Source organism: Mesoplodon densirostris, chromosome 9, assembly GCF_025265405.1.
Source record: "Mesoplodon densirostris isolate mMesDen1 chromosome 9, mMesDen1 primary haplotype, whole genome shotgun sequence".
Lineage (NCBI taxonomy): Eukaryota > Metazoa > Chordata > Mammalia > Artiodactyla > Ziphiidae > Mesoplodon > Mesoplodon densirostris.
In genome coordinates this window covers 55,365,239-55,386,165 of record NC_082669.1, presented here as the reverse complement: position 1 = coordinate 55,386,165, position 20,927 = coordinate 55,365,239, and the positions used below count along the sequence as shown (strand labels likewise).

Below are 20,927 nucleotides of genomic sequence, written 5' to 3'. Positions count from 1 at the left end.
CTCGGTGACACTGGGGTGGTCTTCGCATCCTGCTGGGCAGGTTCGGGGAGTAGAAAGTTCACGAAAAGGTGTGTTGCGGAAGGAGGGAGTGGAGTGATGTGTACTTGTCTTCCGGAACAGTACTTTTATTGCCCCCACCTGGGCTCAGGTAGCGGCCAGTAAGCTAATTGCCCCAGGCTCGCGTTCAGGTCGGGGTGGAATCCTGCTCCCCTCTCCTCACATCCCCATGTCTCTGCCGCCACTGCCGCCCGCCGCAGCCCGTGACCCGGTGACCCCGGAGGTCCGTCTGGGGCCCGTGACCCCGGAGCACCGGGCATCCGGACCCCCCTCGCAGGCGCAGCCGCTATTAAGGCAGGAGGCTAAAGGGGAGGAGGAGGAAGGGGAGGAGACAGGCGTCCAGGGCGCCTGGGGAAACGGCACGGCGGAGCAGCGGCGGCGGGGCTGGGGGGAGGCCGCTGAGGCGGTCGCGGCCGAGGAGGGGCAGGTAGAGGCCGGGGGCACCGCGGGGTCAGGCTCCCCGGCGGGCGGCGCGAGTGGCGGCCGCGGGGGCTGGCGGCCGCTCCTCGCCTGGCTGCGGCGGCGGCAGCTCCAGTGCTGCCCCTGTGCGGCGCCCCTTCCCCGCTCCGCCGCGCGCTGTTGTCATGGAGGAACCAAGATGGCGGCTCTGGCCTACAACCTGGGCAAGCGGGAGATCAACCACTACTTCAGCGTGAGGAGCGCTAAGGTGCTGGCGCTGGTGGCCGTGCTGCTGCTCGCACTGTGTCACCTCGCCTCCCGCCGCTACCGAGGTGAGCGGGCCCTCCCCCTGCCCGGGCCGGCTGGGGGAGGAGGCGACGCGGAGGCTGGAGGCAGCCCCCCTCGCCCGACACACGCCCACGCTCACGCGGCCGCCCGCCGGCGCGCCCAGCCCGCGGGGGAGGAGGTGCCCCCAGGTGGCCCGGGCGGCGGGCCAGGCGCCCCCGACCGACCGAGCGGACCCCAGTACAGGTGGCCACGGGTCGAGAGCCCATGGTCCTGCGCCCCCCGAGCAGCCTGCGCTGGGGACGGGGGCGCTTACCCGGGCCTGGCCCAGTGGCTGCTGGGGTCCCGGCTCCTGCGCGGGCTGCGCCGGGGGAGACGCGCCAGGCCCGGGTCTCGCGTGCAGGCGGCCCTCGGGGGCCAGCCCCGGGCGCGTGAAGGCCAAGGCCGCCCTGCAAGGGGGCACCTTCGCCCCCAAGTAGTGTCGCCCATTCTGCGCCCTAGGGGTTCAACTCTTTAGCCTTTGTTTTATCCGGCCTCTGCCCTGGAACAGCGGGGCCAAGCTGTTTGACAGCGGCATGGGCCGCCCCATTTTCCTTTGCCGCCGGGTGACAGCTGGCAAAAGATGCTCTTGGCCAAGTGGAGGAGGTGTCACCCAGGCTTTGTGATTCAGAAACGTTTAAAGCGTTCTGGTTGCACACTTTTTACAAAGTAAAGCCATTGGGGCAGATATTTGAAAAGAAGTTACAGGTTGACAGGAGTTGAGTTGGGCAATGAAAACAAGTTGGAAGCAGTTTGAGAGGAGGTCTTCGGTGTGGGTTTTGAGACTGGTGTAAAGAGGAAAAGGAAATATAACTTCCTTGTTTCAGAACGAATTATTCTTCAGTCATCAAGGGGCATTTACTTGTCCTTGTTGATTGATTTTTCTCTTCATTTTCTCTGTAAAAATGTTACTAGTTTAGAGTTTGACCGGCTGAGGGAAATTAATAACGATAGGATCTTTTATTTGTGGCTCTTAGTATTATCGAAGCCATTATCTGGACAGCTCTTGGTGATTGTGAGATTAATTGGTCAAGATGTAATGTGTAACAGGTGCGCATTTAACGCATTTCCCGTTTAACTTCACACCTACTTTGGCAAAATATCCAGTAAAGGGGCCACTGGAATCTAAACTCTTCTCATTTTAGGGAATCTTTCAAAGTGAAGGACATTTTGATCAATTCTGCTGTTTTGTTTCTGCAGTGCTTGAGAATTAAAATTCTTATACTCTAGTACTGTACTGGATGAATAGCCCTTTATATAAATACACTAAATCGATTGAAAAAGATAAATTATTTATACCCTTTTGGCCTTTCTCCTCCAGCCTCCTATAGATCACCGCCACATGACCTGGTAAGACTTTGTTTCATCTGCAGTTGCTGTAACAGAAGTCCAACACTTTCATATACAAAATAAAGCTAGCAATTTGATGCATTAATTTGTGGTAATTTAAAAAAAAATTTTCTGACTGCTATCATTTTATGCTATTTTGGTATAAGACGACAGTAATCTAACTCAATTTTATGTATGTGGTAGTGGAGATAAATTTTATAACTGTGATGCTATGGTCCTAAATGTAAACATCTAGTGCCCCTCACCTCCCTTTTTAAAACTGTGCTTTTATCTTTTGATAAGCTTGGACCCTAATTATTGTATTTAGATTATATGTTTCATCCTTTCAAGTTCTCTCATCAGCAGGGAAAATAGAAGTCAGATGGAACCTTATGAGTCAGTGTAGCAATCTGGGATTGTTTATAAAGCCTCCTCCAGAAGCTAGTCATCAGCTTTCGTAGGTGCTTCAGTGTCTTGAGTGTGAAGCAGTACACCTGGTGTGTGTACATGCCCATACTGAATGTCAAGAACTTGAGCCAGGGACTGGGAAAAATAACGATCGTACCAGGCACTTTTTAGCCAACCTCATGCTTTGGCAGTGTGAAACTGAGTCAGATGCAGTGCCTTTCACACAAGGATAACCATACGCTTGAATCATAGTATCATAAATCTTTAGAATAAGAAAGGATCTTATACTAGATATAGAGGTTTAGGCTATATATTAAAATCTTCAATGCATGCTTATGAGTTTGCCTCAGGCAAGGTAGACTGAATGCAGTTGGAATACACATATTCAGTATCTCTTGCTTTACACACTACAGAAAGTAAAACATTACACACGACAGGAAGTAAGCCTTGGCAAAACTACATGCTATCAGTGAGCACTTTATTATATGCCAGGTGCTCTCTACTAAAGGTTTTACATCTTTTAACTCATTTTGTCTTTACAACCAGTCTATGAGGTAGATACAATTACCAGATTTCATCCTCCCCTCTTCTTCCCCCCCACCATTTTTAATATCTCTGTAATCAAGATGAGTTTTTAAAACTTTAATTGCATGTCAAAGTTTAATTGATAACATTTTTATCTACTGTTATATAAAATAATGGTGTATTTTATAATCAGTGGTCTTAGATTCAGCGAATTACAGTATTATTTACATTTTAAAAATGAGGCATGAGAGGTTAATTTGCCTAAAGATACACAGTTAGTCTGACTGAGCTAGGATTTAAAACCCAGTTAGTCTGCCTCATGTCATTATGTTATATTCTGCCTTTCTCAGAGCCTCTTAGACAATGGTGATGTATAAAAGGTGGAGTGAGAAAGCATTTTCCAGCGGGACATGGGTTAAACCATTTAAAAATACCAATTCAGCCACACAGTGCCAGCCAAGAGTTTTCTTATTCTTTTTCCAGTAAATGGTGATTTTCTAAAAGTTGCGTGTGTAAAGCTTACTTTTTATTACCTATGTTTATCTTTTTTCCTTCTTCCTAAACTCCAGGCTCACAGTCCAAATATGCTTTGCCCTTTTGCATATCTCACAGATATCTGATTTTCTCTGCCTGCAATAACCTGTCTCTCTCCTTGAAAGAAAGTACAGATTTTTCTTTCAAGTCCTGGTTCGGATGTCACCAGCACAGAAGTAGGAATTAGGAATTCAATTCAGTGTTTCTACAGTAACTAGTACATACTTATCATTTTGTATTATAATAATTTGTATCTGACAGCCCCACACAAACTTTGAGCTTCCAAGGGTATTTTATCCATCTTTTAAATCATCAGAGCTTAACACATGGTAGAAACTCCATAAACAATTATTGAATAAACAGATTTTCAAAGTCCTTATTTCCTTCTCTTTTCCTCCTTGCATTTCGTCCTTTTGGTTTTATTTTAATTTCGTGTTCAAATAGCATGTTCTGATCTCAACTTTAGAAGGTAGAGTTTTGTGGGGGTTTTTTGCATTCTTAACATTATTTTCACAAAATATAATAGAATGACCTTTTAAAAAATATTCTTTTAATTTTATTTTTTCTAAATTTTAACATTACTGAATCACAAAATGTCCATTAATACTGTGATTACAGACTAAAAACATCACTTCTGTGACAAGAAGCCAGTATCTGTAGCCTTAAGGGTAGTTCCAACCTGGATGAATTTAAATTTTTTAATTGTTAAAGTTAACTTGCTTCAAACGTCTTAATTTTGTTGAAATCTAATTCCTTTCTATCACTAGGCGTATTAAATGCAAATGTTAAATATTATTGCATGTTTTGGAGAAAAATAAGTTCAAAACTTCAGAAGTTAAAGCAAGAAAGAAGTAGCTCTAGGTCTCTCAGCCTTTTCTTTCTTTGACTGCTAGAAAGATCCTGATCTACATGACACCACTTGTAATGAGGCACTCCTAGCTTATCTAAAGAAAAATGTAAATTGTGACTTTTCAGCACAGACGAAAGTATAACTTGCTGAATTTTAGGCAAATAAAATATTCTGCAGATCATATTGTAAACTCTATGATCTGGTATTTTCATGGTGGATAGTAAGAAACGCACAGCCTTGGCAGGATGATTAAGTCTACAGTTTCAATGTGCCAGAGGTATTCTATTCAAAGGAAAATAAAAGCTACGGTTTATTTAGCACATCAGATGTTTTCTTTAGTTGTTCTATTTTGTTTTTCAGGTTTTTAAAAACTTGTTTGTCTTTTTACTTATTTTGTTTGCTCTTAGTATTTTTCTATTATAGAAAAATCATGCATGAAAACCTGAGACTTTAGATTGACAAACCAGAATGCTTATGCTTAAGATAACAGAATGAAGAGGAAGACAGCTATTCATCTAGATAATCTTTGTATTGGAGATAGCTGAAGTAGATAATTCTATCCCTTTAGTTGCTTGTTTTTTTTTTTAAATTGTGTTCCTAGCTTGATTTATCTGAGCACTTGGCAACTTTCATTTCACGCTGGTTGTATTAAAGTAGCTATCAAAATTATATGAAGCAATTGAAAATAATGACTGCGGTTTTTTTGTTTTCTTTTGTTTGGGGTTCTTCTGGGTAAATTTTGAAAGGAATATAATGTGCCAGCAGATGTTTACATGTAGTTAGTATGCATAATAAAAATGTGGCACATTAACTTATTTTAACATTTAGATTTACATTTAGTGATTTGATTTTAAAAATATTTCCTTCCCAGGAAAAGAGAACTAGTTTTAGAGTATAGAATTTTGTGGAGTTTTCTTTTTTAGATCCAGTTAGTTTTTAAAAATCAGATTATAATAGTATTTATTATTACTACTACTTTCATTATTTTGCTGACAAATATATGAAAGCCAGTCTCCTCTTGCCTTGTCATTTATCTAATTAGCAGTTCTTTTACTTTCCTAACAATTCATCATATTACATCCTCTCTATTAAAATAGCTGGTGTAGTTTTGTCTTTGGAATGGACCTTAACTGATGTGATACAGAGACTATTAATTTCAGATACAAGGATTATTTTTTTTAATTTGCATCATAAAATATATTATGAAGAGTCACCATTAACTAGCATTCATTACTAGGTTAAGAATTTCTTCCCTGGAAAGACCAGTAGTTTCTACAATACTGGGTTTATAGTGTCTTGGTTACTGACAACTTCAAATCTGTTTTGCTATGAGGTTTTTCTAATGTGGGTTCTTGAGATTAGAGCTTTTGTTTTCTACTAGCTGAACTACTGAAAAATAATGTCTGAGTAGTAATATTGAAGAGAGGAAGAAGAGTTTGGCATTTTAAAACACATTTTCTGGTGGAGAAAATTGGTTATTTTAAGACGTTGGTATGGTACTTCAGTCTCCACAAAATCATATTGATAACCCATAGACATGATTAACAAAGAGTATAGTCCCACACACTGAAGACTGATCAAGGTGTGTTCCTGTTTAGGCTTCTATTAAAAAACAAAAATCAAGTAACAACAACACCAAAAAAAAAAAAAAAAAAAAAAGGAAGGGATAAAGAAGAAAGAAAAACTTCACAGAATTAATACCAGTTATTTACAACTTCTTATAACTTTTTTAGAAAATAGATGGGTTACTAACTTTTCACTTGGTTTAATAGATGTATTTAGAGAGGTAGAAATGCTATAAATATGGAATTTTCATCCTAATTTTAAACATTTACTAGATTTTTAATAGGATTTTACTATATGGCCATTATAAAAGAATGCAGCAGGAGTGCTGTTTTTAGGAAATAATTGTGTGTTCCTTTAGTCCTTTTTTTTTTTTTACTCCTCCTTGATTGTTTATATAGCATAATTTTTTAGAACTAGTATTAGTTTTTAAGAATTGGAAAGAATTAAGAACTGATTATTTATAGTTTCTTTAGATGTTGTTAAAAAATCTTTCAAATACAGAAAAAACTGCTCAGGCTACATATGTAACTGCAAAAATGTAATAATTGGTATTCTACTTTCCTTATCTAGTTTTTCACCAACAGAATAATGCAGTATTTTCACTTTTCCTTCCTGTTCTGTTTTAGAATTTATGATACTGTGGTATCAACACTTTCATTATTTATGCATACCTGTCTTGTATTTGTATCACCATTATCTGTATGTTGACCAGATAAATGGATAACTGGATTGAGAAAAGAGATGTGTTCTTCTACTTTAACAATCTTTGGGTCTTCCCTATCCCCACCATTTTGTTCTGTAGTATTCTTTTTACCAGATGCCCTATCCTGACCTTAACTATTTGTAAAACAAATAGAGGTCGCTGTTGACTGTTAATAAAGAACTAGAGATGAAATTTAAAAACACATGTATTTTATCATAACCCCACAGTTAATGTACACATCTCTTTTTCCCTCATCCATTTGACATATTTGAACTTTTTTAATGTCTCCAGTCCCCTTTTTAACCACGTACATTGACCATGTACATTAAGCTAATGTACGGTAAAATGGCCAAAGGAAGCAGGGTAACCATCTGTCCCAGTTTACACAGGACTGAGGGGTTTTGCAGATGTGGAATTTTCTGTTTAAAACTGTGGCAGTCCCAACCACACTGGGAGGAGTTGGCTGGTCATCCTAACGGAGGCAAGAGACAATCGAGAGAAGTGGAGGGGCTAAATATTAACAACAGCATTCATTACTGATACTGATCATGTGTATCTTCAGCCACCATTTGACTAACATAGTTTTAAGTCTTATCTTTGTGAGATTGCAAAAGGATGAAAATTTTTTTTTTAGTTGCCTTAATTTAGGATGAAATTTTATTGAGCTTTTTCAGAAGTTCTTGCATAAGTCTTCCTTTGCACATTTACAGAATAGGAATACCCCACTTCCAGGGAAGCTGTGAAAATTAGGGAGTAGATTTATAAAATACTTCAGTATTTACTAGGTTTCCAGATATGCTAATGCACTGAGTACTATAATAATCGAATAGGAAGTCATTTCCAAAGTCTTCTCTTTTATCCCTTAAACTTTTCTTTCCCAGCTAGAAGTAGGAGTGATAAACAGATATAAAGGCTAGTTTGAGGCAAGGTGATGTCCTTGGAAGGAAAACCTGAAGCAGAAGGAACTACCAAAGCAGTGAATGTAGCATTGGGGATGAAGTATTTTCTAGGTAAAGTATCTGTCATTAGTGGCTCTTATCCTCTTTTTTTTTTTTTTTTTTTGCGGTATGCGGGCCTCTCACTGTTGTGGCCTCCCCCGCTGCGGAGCACAGGCTCCGGACGCGCAGGCTCCGGACGCGCAGGCTCAGCGGCCATGGCTCACGGGCCCAGCCGCTCCGCGGCATATGGGATCCTCCCAGACCGGGGCACGAACCCGCATCCCCTGCATCGGCAGGCGGACTCTCAACCACTTGCGCCACCAGGGAGGCCCTCTTATCCTCTTGAATATTAATATATTAATATTTGCTTCTCATGGATGAGTGATATGTACCTAGAAGGTATAGTGAAGTATAGAAAACTCTGTACTCCCTCATCTCAAAGGCTTAAATGGGGTCAAATAACCAACATATAAGAATTTAACTATTGTTTACAACATTATTGTGTTTAATTACTATAGGAAATGATTCATGTGAATACCTTCTCTCAAGTGGCAGATTTCTTGGAGAGAAAGTTTGGCAACCTCACAGCTGTATGATGCATAAGTACAAAATCAGGTAGTTTCTTCATTTTGTTGTTTGTTTTCTTTTCTAAGATGGGTCTTAATATCTGGTAGAAAAGCGTTGGTGAATCAGGGAAAGTGATAGATGGTACTTCTCTGTGTGATGGTAGAGAATTGCTGACAGGGTAGGAGTTGGGGGTGAGTCCAAAGGAATATTCTTGCTCTAAAGCATTAGGGAAAGCTTTGGACCAATCTGCTTTGTCTCAGGTGAGAGATAACCAGGCCCAGGGCAATAGCCCATGAATGAAGGACTCTTGCTTTGGGACTTGGATAGCTACCTCATGGAGTTATTCTGAGACAACAGGTATAAAGCACTTACTATGGTTAGAGTACATCTGAAACACTTATTAGATGAGGGCTGTTATTATCGAGAATTAGTCGATCATACACGGACTGGTAGGTTAAACCTTGCCACCTTCTAAAGCAACATAACTGTGTATGTAATAATGCTGTACTACTTTCTTCACAAATTATGTGCTTTGAAAAGTGCCAGTATGCTGACTTTCCTTATTCTAATTGATGTCTTTGTTGATTTCAGTGAAGCGAAGAACTGCCTTGTAGATAAACATATTGCATTCATTGGAGATTCCAGAATTCGTCAATTGTTTTACTCTTTTGTAAAAATAATTAATCCCCAATTTAAAGAAGAAGGAAATAAGGTAAATTTTGTCTATTCATTTCATTAGCATATTGTTTTAGAAGTTTGCCAACTAGTTATAGGAGGAATGTGCCTTTTCTCATTAACAAAAGGAACTATAAAATTTTACTTTGGTTTTAGGAAAGGTGGAGGGGGAAAACAGGGACAATTTGCCATAATGGGCAACATAAGAAAAAGAGGTGGTGGGTAAGGTATTGGCAAGCTTTTTATTGACTTAAACTTTTCGTTTTCAGAAATATTAAAATTCTTTCCATGGAAAACTTTTTTAAAAATTGTAGAAAGAACAAAGAAGAAATATCCCTTATCCTCCTTTTAATATTTGACATATTTCTTTTCAGACTCTTTTTTGGAAACAAAATTGTAATAGTTCAGCATGTACAATTTTATATCTTCTATGCCCACCACTTATCCCAGTTTACCATATTATACAATCAACGTATGCATCTTCATAATGGCAGCATATTATTGAATGGATATAATGTGATTTTATATAATCTCTTAACTTTTTGTAGCTTTCTAATTTTTTTTATTTTACAATTTAAAAAAGGACATTTTTATTACATTTTTGTGTGAAAACTGCTTTTTAAATTATTTCCTTAGGATGGAATCTTTACAATGCAAATACTAGGTTAAAGAATATAAATGCTTTTAAAATTATTGATTATATTGTTAAACTGTTTCAATCTATACTGTAAGTAGCAATGTACATTGGGACCTAATTTTCTGTAACCTTTCTGGCACTAAGCATTCATGCTATATAGTTAAAATGACAGTGTAACAAATGTCTGCTTTTTAATTTCTCATTTTAAAAATGTCTTTTTTAAAAAGCTAACAAGTATGAACATCTTTCTGTTAATTAATCAATTTGTTAATTAGTTAATTTGGGGGAAATTATCTCATCATATCTTTGTACATTTTTAAGTGATCTAAGGTTCTAATCCCTGCCTCCAATTGCACATGGTTGGGAGTGGGTAATGGCAAGAAGAAAAAAGTAAAGTACAAAAAGTTCAGAACTGTAGGGGTAATAGCTCATGAATTTACGATGAAAATCTACCTGTACACATCAGCTTGCCCAGCGGCAAGGAGTTGAAAAATCAGGGACTTAACAGCTTAAGTAGCTAGTTTCACAGTGATGATGGTAATGGATACTAAGTCTTTAGGAACTACTCCTTGTGAGAAGAGTCTATAGGCTATTAGAGATTTTGTCTACCAGGAAAAGCTAGTATAGATTTTAAAGCTGAATAATAGAAAACAACAAAGTCAACCTTTCATTTTATTTGGTATCTATAAATGTATTTTCCACTTGTATTTATACATACAAAATTATACAGAAGAGTTGAAACTATTTAATGACCTGAGATTCTTACAGTTTAAAGTAAAAAACTTAGTAAACATTTAAAAAACAGATGTCTGATTTAAAAAGACATTTTTAGTATTTCTAGGCCTAGAATAGTGTGACTCTTGAAAATTGGAATAATGTATTTGGCAACAGTTGAAAAAAATCTGTAATGGTTTAGTCTATAGCCAAAAGTAGGTACAATATGGTACACTGTTTCTGAGCTCTAGGTTTCCAATTTTTATTTTCTAGAGGTTCCTAGTTATCCCACAATTATCAGACAAGATACATTTTATTTTATATGCATTTAAAAAATAAAGACAGTTTGTCACAGTCTTAAAGAGACAGTTATTGTGAAACTATTTAGATTAAACTGCTAGTGGAACATTTGCCAAATTGTATTTTACTTATTCTCTTGTTTCTGAACACCTTGAGGACATGTGTATCATCATTATTTTTTGAATACGTTTCTTGTGCCTGGCATGTTGTGAAGTCAATTTTTTTTTTTTTTTTTTTTTAGCCTTGGTAGTGGGATTCTTTAGGTGGAATAGGAGTATTGAAGATAATATTTTTTTGAATTTATTTCTTTTCTGTATTGGGGCAAATTTTTTAAAAAGGAAGCTTTAGAGCAGGATTTTTTTTTTTTCAAATTATATTTTGTGGAAGACTAGTTCTGTACGAAGCTCTGGTCAAATAAGTTTGGGCAGAGCCAGATACCATATCCCCCTCTTAGATGGTTTTAATTTAGGCTAGGATATTAAAAACTTGAGAAGTCTTGCTGTAAAGAAACCTGTTTGTGTTACTTCCAGCCAGAGGGCAAGGTAGATACTCTGGGGGCCTCTTCCACTTCAAACCAACTAGATCCTAGATTAAAAAAATACTTGTTGATGTATTTCTAAACTTTGAAATGGGAGACACACCCCCCAAAAGGAACAAACTGTGAGGCAAAACCAGAGATGGGAACAATAACAGTAGGCATGCAATAGAGATTCAGGTTGCCCTAAAGACAGATGCCAGTGGCTGCAATACCCTATATGTAGAAAACTAAGCTTTGAGCCAGTGTATTTATCAATAGTAATATTGGGAGCCAGAGGACAGTAGACTAATAACTTTAAAGTTCTGATAGAAAGTAAGTTTCAACCTAGAATTGTATCCCTAGCATACAGATTCCTCTGTTCTTGAAATATAGGACATTTTTCAGATAAACAAAAACTGTGAGGGTTTACTGCCACATTAAACTTATATTAAAGGGTTTTCTAAAGAATAAACTTCAAGAAGGAGAGAAATAATTCAGAAGAAAAATGATCTGAAACAATGGTTAAAGAAAATAGTAAACTTGTATATAAATCTAAAGTGTCTGTGTAAAATAATAATGTCTTTTTACACTTTACAAAAAGACAGTACAATAGCATATAAATCAGAGAGAGATGACCACAATTAAAGTGTTCTAATGTCCTCTTTACTCTTTAAGGTATTATTTTACTGTTTTAATTCATCAACAAACTACACAACACTTTAATGTTTATTTATTTTTATTTATTTATTTTTATTTTTGGCTGCATCAGGTCTTCGTTGTGGCATGTGGGATCTTCATTGCAGAATGTGGGATCTTTTTTTGTGGTGCACGGGCTCTTCCTTGTAACACATGGGCTTCTCTCTAGTTGTGGCACGCGGGCTTCTCTCTAGTTGTGGTGAACAGGCTCCAGAGCGCATGGGCTCAGTAGTTGTGGCACGCAGGCTTAGTTGCCCCATGGCATGTGGGATCTCAGTTCCCTGACCAGGGATCCAGCCCGCATCCCCTGCATTGGAAAGCAGATTCTTTGCCACTGGACCACCAGGGAAGTCCCCAGGTATTATCTTACTTTAGAACTTAAGTTGATGCCCTTTAGTCCAAGGGCAAGGACTAAAAGGATGGAATTAAGGTGGGTAATTCTAAACCAGAAGAAGAAAAAAATTAAAACCAAACTCATCTAATACCAAATATAATGCACACATGTACATACACATGCACACATGCATATATATATTCCGATACACATACATATATATATGAACATTTATATGTACATGTAAAAATCAGTGTTTACATTTCATATGTATATAAAAATATGTGTATGTGTTAGGGAGCTAGAAATCAAAAAGTAAGATAATAGAAACATTTATAATCAAAATAAATGTAAGTAGTCTAAACATGTCAGCTAAACACAGATTTTCAGATTGATTTTAAAAAGAATTTTCTGCTGCTTAAAAAGATACCTGGGCTTCCCTGGTGCCACAGTGGTTGGGAGTCCACCTGCCGATGCAGGGGACGCGGGTTCGTGCCCCGGTCCAAGAGGATCCCACATGCCATGGAGTGGCTGGGCCCGTGGGCCATGGCTGCTGAGCCTGCGCCTCTGGAGCCTGTGCTCCACAGCGGGAGAGGCCACAACAGTGAGAGGCCCGCGTACTGCAAAAAAAAAAAAAAAAAAAAAAAAGATACCTAAAACAAAAGGACATAGGAAGGATTTAATTTAAAATGAGAAGAGATTTACCAGACAAATATTTATTTAAAAAGATAAGTTGTATTAATATAAGACAAAATAGATTAAGAGGCAAAAAGCCTTATTGGGGATACTTTTTAGTGACAAAAGATTCAAATCACTAGGGAGATTTTGAATTGTAGGCATTTAATAAATTAGCCCTAAAATTTATAAAGCAAAAGTTAACATGATTACAGTGAGAAGTTGACAGATTCTCTACCACAGTGGGAGAATTACTCACTGCTCATGCAATTAATAATAGTGCAAGCAAATAAGTAAACATAGAGTAGACTGTTAACATGCTGATTTTACGAACTTATAGTTCAGTACTTAAAGCATACACTAAGACATCAGAGAATATATTTTTTCAAAGCACACATGAAATCTTTTTTTGATCACATATTGGGCCATTAACCAAGTCCTGACAATATCAGAGAACTGGTATCATTCTCTGTTAGGTAAGTTCCTTTGTATTCTAACTCATTCTGATAAAAATTCTAGAATCCTACAGTAAATGTGCCAATGGTAAAATGCTAGACACATTTCCATTAAACTCAGGAAGAAAACAAGGAAGTCCATTATTGCTGCTTCTATTCAATATTGTATTAGAGATCCTTAGCCAAAGAAAGATATAAGATGTAAGGATTAGAAATAAACTTGATACTTTATAATAGTTATCTACACAGAAAATCCCAAAGAATCTATAGAAAATTTACTAGATGTAATAAAAATTTTAATAATATAGCTGATTATAAGGTAAATATATGAAAATTAATTGTAATTCAATAAAGCTGTTAAAAATTAATTGCATATCTACTTGTCAGGAATATAGAGTTCAAAAATGTTATTTAAAATATACTGTAATAACAAAATAATAACAAAAAGCACATAGTACATAGGAATAAACATAGTAACTAAGGAAGGTGTATATGCAGAAAACTCATGAAATTTTATTAAAAGACAATTTAAATATAATTAAATGGAAGTTATGTACTGTATTCTGGAATGGGAAGACTCAATATTGTAAACATGTCAGTTATTCTCAAATTAATCTATAGGTTCAAAAAATTCTAACAGGATTTGTTGTAGAACTTTACCAGTTCATTCCAAATTTTATATGGAGGGCAGTGGACCAAAAATAACTGCAAGAGATCTAAAGAGCAAGGTAGAAAGGACTTCTCCAATATCAAGACCTATTTTAACTAGACATCTTTTAATTGACAAAATGTGGTATTGGGAGAGCTAAACAAAGAAACCAATGGAGCAGAATATACAACTCTAAAATAGACACAGTCATATACAAAAAAAACTTAACAGATATGCCATTGAAGATCCATAGGGATAGGAAAGTCTTTCAATTAATGATGCTGAGTCAATTGGTTATATAACGGAAAAAAGTGAAATTGGACCCTTACCTCACACCATCAAGTATAATCATTTCTAGATGAATTTAGACTTAAATGTGAAAGTCAAAACTTTGAAACCTTTAGAAAAAAATATAGAATATCTTTGGTACCTTAGGTAGGGATAAGTTTGGTACATAAGAAACAAAAATGCTAACCATAAAATAAAAGATGAATAAATTCACACTCTTTAAGATTACGTGTTCATCAAAAGATACCTTAAAGAAAAAAGACAACTACAAACTGGGAGACGATATTTGTTGCATATATCCAAGAGATAAAAGGAACCAATTAATAAAAAAGACAACCCAGTAGAATAAAAAGAGGAAAGGCATGATCAGGCATTTCACAGAAAAGGAAACATAAATCCCAGTGTAAATCTAAAAGATGTTTAACCTCATTAGTAATAGGGGAAATGCAAATTAAGACCATAGTGAGATAGCATTTTATACCTACTTTAGTGGCAAAATTAAGTTTGACAATGGCAAAAAGTATGAAGTCTAACAAGATGTATTAGAGAGGCTGTGTCTCAAACCACTGGTGAGGGTACATTGTTACAAACACTTCAAAAAATAATTTGCATTATTATGTGAGGGTGAACATTTGTATAGTCTATGAACATTTAGAACTATTACAGAAAGTGACTCATGTAAAGAGATGTTCAAGAAGGTAACTATCGGTGCTGTTTATAATCTAGATTTGGTGCATTTTATCAATTAACCTAGATTCTAAAAAAATAACGAATATAATATTTGATGTGTATTGATAAAATAAATTGATATATAAAATGAAACTAAAGAGACATGACAACTAAATGCAATACCTGTTTTTTCTTTTCTTTTTTATTGAAGTATAGTTGATTTACAATGTTGTGTAAGTTTCAGGTGTATAGCAAAGTGAATATATATATATATTCTTTTTCAGAATTCTTTTACATTATAGGTTATTAAAAAATACTGAGTATAGTTCTCTGTGCTATACAGTAGGTTCTTGTTGGTTATCTATTTTATATATAATACTGTGTATATGTTAATCCCAAACTCATAGTTTATCCCTCCCCCCACTTTTTCCTTTGGTAACATTAAGTCTGTTTTCTATGCCTGTGGGTCTATTTCTGTTTTGTATATAAGTTCATTTGTATCACTTTTTAAATTCCACATATAAGTGATATCATATGATATTTGTCTTTGTCTGGTTCACATCACTCAGAATGCTAATCTCTAGGTCCATCCATGTTGCTGCAAATGGCATTATTTCATTCTTTTTTATGGCTGAGTAATATTCCATTGAATATATGTACCACATCTTCTTTATCTACTGCTTTGTCAGTGGACATTTAGGTTGCTTCCATGTCTTGGCTGTTGTAAATAGTGCTACAATGAACACTGGGTGCATGTATCTTTACAAATTATGGTTTTCTCTGGATATATGCCCAGGAGTGGGATTGCTGGATCATATGGTAGCTCTATTTTTAGTTTTTTAAGAAACCTCCATACTGTTCTCCATAGTGGCTGTACCAAATTACATTCCCACCAACAGTATAAGAGGGTTCCATTTTCTCCACACGTTCTTCAGCAGTTATTGTTTGTAAACTTTTTTTTTCCTTTTCTTTTTGCGGTATGTGGGCCTCTCACTGTTGTGGCCTCTCCCGTTGCGGAGCACAGGCTCCGGATGCGCAGGCCCAGCGGCCATGGCTCACGGGCCCAGCCGCTCCGCGGCATATGGGATCCTCCCAGACCGGGGCACGAACCCGTATACCCTGCATCGGCAGGCGGACTCTTAACCACTGCGCCACCAGGGAGGCCCGTTTGTAAACTTTTTGATGATGGCCATTCTGACGGGTGTGAGGTGATACCTCATTGTAGTTTTGATTTGCACTTCTGTAACAATTAGCAATGTTGAGCATCTTTTCATGTGCTTTTTTGGCCATCCATATATCTTTGGAGAAATGTCTATTTAGATCTTCTGCCCATTTTTTGATTGGGTTTTTTTTTTTTATATTGAGGTGCATGAGCTGTTTGTATATTTTGGAGGTTAATTCCTTGTCTGTTGCATCATTTGCCAATATTTTCTCCCATTCTATGTGTTGTCTTTTTATTTTGTTTATGGTTTCCTTTGCTGTGCAAAAGCTTTGAAGTTTAATTAGGTCCCATTTGTGTATTTTTGTTTTCATTACTCTAGGAGGTGAATCCAAAATATATTGCTGCACTTCATGTCAAAGAGTGTTCTGCCTATGTTTTCCTCTAAGAGCTATTAGTACATTTAGTTCTTTACTCTTACATTTAGTTCTTTAATCCACTTTAAGTTTACTTTTGTGTTTGGTGTTAGAGAATGTTCTAATTTCATTCTTTAACATGTGGCTGTCCAGTTTTCCCAGCAGCACTTACTGAAGAGACTGTCTTTTTTCCATAGTATATCCTTGCCTCCTTTGTCGTAGATTAATTGACCATGGATGCTGCATTTATTTCTGGGCTTTCCAGCCTGTTCCATTGATCTGTATTTCTGTTTTATGGCAGTACCATGCTGTTTTGATAACTGTAGTTTTGTTGTGTAGTCTGAAGTCAGAGAACCTGATTCCTCCCACTCCATTTTTCTTTCTCAAGATTGCTTTGGCTATTTGGAGTCTTTTGTGTTTCCATACAAATTTTAAGATTTTTTTGTTCTAGATCTGCAAAAAATGCCTTTGGTAATTTCATAAGGGTTGCATTGAATCTGTAGATTACATTGGGTATTGTAGTCATTTTGAAGATGTTGATTCTTCCCATCCCAGAACATGGTACAATATATCTTTCCATCTGTTCGTGTCATCTTCTATTTCTTTCATCAGCGTCTTACAGTTTTCGAAGTACAGATCTTTTGCCTCCTTAGGTAGGTTTATTCTTTCTGATGTGATGGTAAAAGGGATTGTTTCCTTAATTTCTCTTTCAGATCTTTTGTTGTTAGTGCATAGGAATGCAAGATATTTCTGTGTATTAATTTTGTATCCTGCAACTTTACCAAATTCATGGATGAGCTCTAGTAGTTTTCTGGTAGCATCTTTAGGATTTTCTATGTGTAGTATCACGTCATTTGCAAACGGTGTCAGTTTTACTGCTTTTTTTAAAAATTTGGATCCCTTTTGTTTCTTTTTCTTCTCTGATTGCCGTGGCTAGGACTTCCAGAACTATGTTGAATAAAAGTGGCAAGAGTGGACATCCTTGTCTTGTTTGCTGATCTTAGAGGAAATGCTTTCAGCTTTTCACCATTGAGTATGATGTTAGCTGTGTGTTTGTCATATATGGCCTTTATTATGTTGAGGTAGGTTCTGTCTGTGCCTACTTTCGGTAGAGTTTTTATCATAAACGGGTGTTGAATTTTATCAAAAGTTTTTTCTGCATCTATTGAGATGACCATATGGTTTTTATTCCTAAATTTGTTGATGTGGTGTATCACACTGATTGATTTGCAGATATTGGACAGTCCTTGCATCCCTGGGATAAATATCACTTGATCATGGTGTATGATCCTTCTAATGTATTGTTGGATTCAGTTTGCTACCATTTTGTTAAGTATTTTTGCGTCTATGTTCATCAGTGATATTGGCCTGTAGTTTTCTTTTTTTGTGGTATCTTTGTCTGGTTTTGGTGTCAGGGTGATCATGGTCTCATAGAATGAGTTTGGGAGTGTTCCTTCCTCTGCAATTTTTGGAAGAGTTGCAGAAGAATAGGTGTTAACTCTTCTCTAAATGTTTGATAGAATTCACCTGTGAAGCCATCTGGTCCTGGATTTTGTTGGGAGTTTTTAGTCACAGTTTCAATTTCAGTGCTTGTGATTGGTCTGTTTATATTTTCCATTTCTTCCTGGTTCAGCTTTGAGAAATGTACCTTTCTAAGAATTTGTCCATTTCTTCTAGGTTGTCCATTTTATTGGCATATAGTTGCTTTCAATCGTCTTTTATGATCCTTTATATTTCTGTGGTGTCCATTGTAACTTATCCTTTTTCATTTCTAATTTTATTGATTTGAGCCCTCTCCCTTTTTTTCTTGATGAGCCTGGCTAAAGATTTATTAATTTTGTTTATCTTTTCAAAGAACCAGCTTTTAGTTTCATTGATCTTTTCTATTGTTTTTGTCTCTCTTTCATTTATCTCTGATCTGATCTTTATGATTTCTTTCCTTCCGCTAACTTTGTGTTTTGTTTATCCTTCTTTCTCTAGTTGCTTTAGGTATAAAGTTAGGTTGTTCATTTGAGATCTTTCTTGTTTCCTGAGGTAAGCTTGTATTGCTATAAACTTCCCTCTTAGAACTGCTTTTGCTGCATCCCATAGGTTTTGGATCGTCATGTTTTCATTTTCATTTGTCTCTAGGTATTTTTTGATTTCCGCTTTGTTTTCTTCAGTGATCCATTTGTTGTTTCATAGCATATTGTTTAGCCTCCACGTGTTTGTGTGTTTTATACTTTTTTTCTTGTTAGTTGATCGCTAATCTCATAGAATTGTGGTTGGAAAAGATACTTGTTATGATTTCAGTTTTCTTACATTTACCCAGGCTTGCTTTGTGGCCCAGTATGTGACCTCTCCTGGAGAATGTTCCATGTTCACTTGAAAAGAATGTGCATTCTTCTGCTTTCAGATGGAATGCTCTATAAATATCAATTAAATCCAATGGTCTATGAGTCATTTAAGGCCTGTGTTTCCTTATTAATTTTCTGTCTGGATGATTTTTCCATTGACATACATGGGGTGTTAAAGTCCCCCTATTACTGTGTTACTGGCAGTTTCTCCTTTTATGTCTGTAAACATTTGCCTTGTATACTGAGGTGCTCCTATGTTGGGTGCATATATATTTACAATTGTTATCTTTTCTTCTTGGATTGATCCCTTGATCATTCTGTAGTGTCCTTCTTTGTCTCTTGTAACATTCTTTATTTTAAAGTCTATTTTCTCTGATATGAGTATTGCTACTCCAGCTTTCTTTTAATTTCCATTTGTTTGGAATACCTTTTTCTATCCCCTCACTTTCATTCTGTATGTGTCTCTAGATCTGAAGTGGGTCTCTTTCAGACAGCCTATATACGGGTCTTGTTTTTGTATCCATTCAACCAGTCTGCGTCTTTTGGTTGGAGCAGTTACTCTGTTTACATTTAAGGTAATTATCGATATGTATGTTCTTTTTGCTCTTGTTTTGGATTTGTGTTTATAGGTCTATTTTCTTCCTTCCCTCTTTTGTTCTCTTCTGATTTGATGACTATCCTTAGCGTTGTGTTTGGATTCCTTTTTCTTTTTTGTATGTATATCTATTATAGTTTTTTGGTTTGTGGTTATCATGAGGTTTTGATAGCAGTCTATATATATACATGATTGTTTTAAGTTGCTGATATCTTAATTTCAAATGCATTTCAAATATCCTGCATTTGTACTTTGCTTCTCTCACAGTTACTGGTTTTGGTATTATATTTGCATGTGGGTGTTTTGCTACCTTTACTCTATGTTTGCCTTAACTGGTGAGTTTTCCCATTTCATAATTTTATTGTTTCTAATTGTTGCCTTTTCTTTCCATCTAAAGAAATTCCTTTAGCATTTGTTGTAAAGGTGGTTGGGTAGTGCTGAATTCTTTTAGTTTTTGCTTGTCTGTAAAGTTTTTGATTTCTCCATCAAATCTGAATGAGAGCTTTGCTGGGTAGAGTATTCTTCATTGCAGGTGTTTCCCTTTCATCACTTTAAATATATCATGCCATTCCCTTCTGGCCTGTACAGTTTCTGCTGAAAAATCAGCCGATAGTCTTATGGGGATTCCCTTGTATGTTAGTTGTTGCTTTTCCCTTGTTGCTTTTAATATTTTCTCTTTGTTTTAAAATTCTGTCAGTTTGATTACTGTGTTTCTGGGCATCTTCCTCCTTGGATTAATCTTATATGGGACTCTCTGTGCTTCCTGGCCTTGGGTGACTGTTTCCTTTCCCATGTTAGGGAAGTTTTCAACTGTTATCTCTTCAAATATTTTCTCAGGACCTTTCTCTCTCTCTTCTTCTGGGACCCCTATCATGTGAATGTTGGTGCATTTGACATTGTCCCAGAGGTCTCTTAAACTGTCCTCGTTTTTTTTCATTCTTTTTTCTTTTCCACAGCAGTGATTTCCAGCACTCTGTCTTCCAGTTCACTTACCTAATTATCCATTCTTCTGCCTCATTTATCCTGCTGTTGATTCTTTTTAGTGTATTTTTCATCTCAATTACTGTATTCTTCATCTCTGTTTGGTTTCTCTTTATATTTTCTGACTCCTTGCTATAAACTTCTTGTACCTTCTTGCTCTGTGTATCCATGCTTTTCCTGATTTCTTGGATGATCTTTACAATCATTACTCTTAACTCTTTCTCAGGTAGATTGCCTGTCTCTGCATCACTTAGTTCTTCTGGGTTTTTTTCTTTTTCCTTCATCTGGAACATATTCCTCTGCCATCACATTTTGTCTAAATTTCTATTTGTGTTTTTATGTATGTGGAAGTTTAGTTATGTTTCTCGACCTCGGAGAAGTGGCCCCGTATAGGGGATGTCCTTTGTGTCCCAGCAGTACACTTTCCCTCTCATTACCCAAGGTCCAGTGACCAGCTGGTCCCAGGGTAGGTTCTGACCTGCGTTTGCAGACTTGGTTCCACAGGCTGCCAGATCATAGTTTTCTTGCTTCTGGTGTCTGCCTTGTGGTGTGTTAATCTGGTCTAGATGTTTGTACAGACTTCTGGTGGGAGAGGCTGGTGCTTGTGCACTGGTAAATGGAGCTGGGTCTT

The 20,927-nt window shown here is 37.1% G+C and overlaps 1 protein-coding gene across 2 annotated transcripts in view; it reads left to right on the top strand.

Annotated features, from left to right (window-relative positions):
* The first annotated feature begins 458 nt into the window (after positions 1–458).
* The window catches only part of CASD1 (CAS1 domain containing 1), a 63,558-nt gene continuing 43,089 nt past the window's right edge, over positions 459–20,927 (top strand). Inside the window, exons 1-3 of one of the 2 annotated variants that reach the window (XM_060107904.1) lie at positions 459–788; positions 8,152–8,248; positions 8,792–8,912. In XM_060107904.1, coding sequence (XP_059963887.1) covers positions 656–788; positions 8,152–8,248; positions 8,792–8,912 — 351 coding nt within the window. In that variant the 5' untranslated portion in view covers positions 459–655. Of the gene's footprint in view, positions 789–2,099; positions 2,131–8,151; positions 8,249–8,791; positions 8,913–20,927 lie in introns of those variants that run through there. The other variant, XM_060107905.1, reaches the window with a different exon arrangement.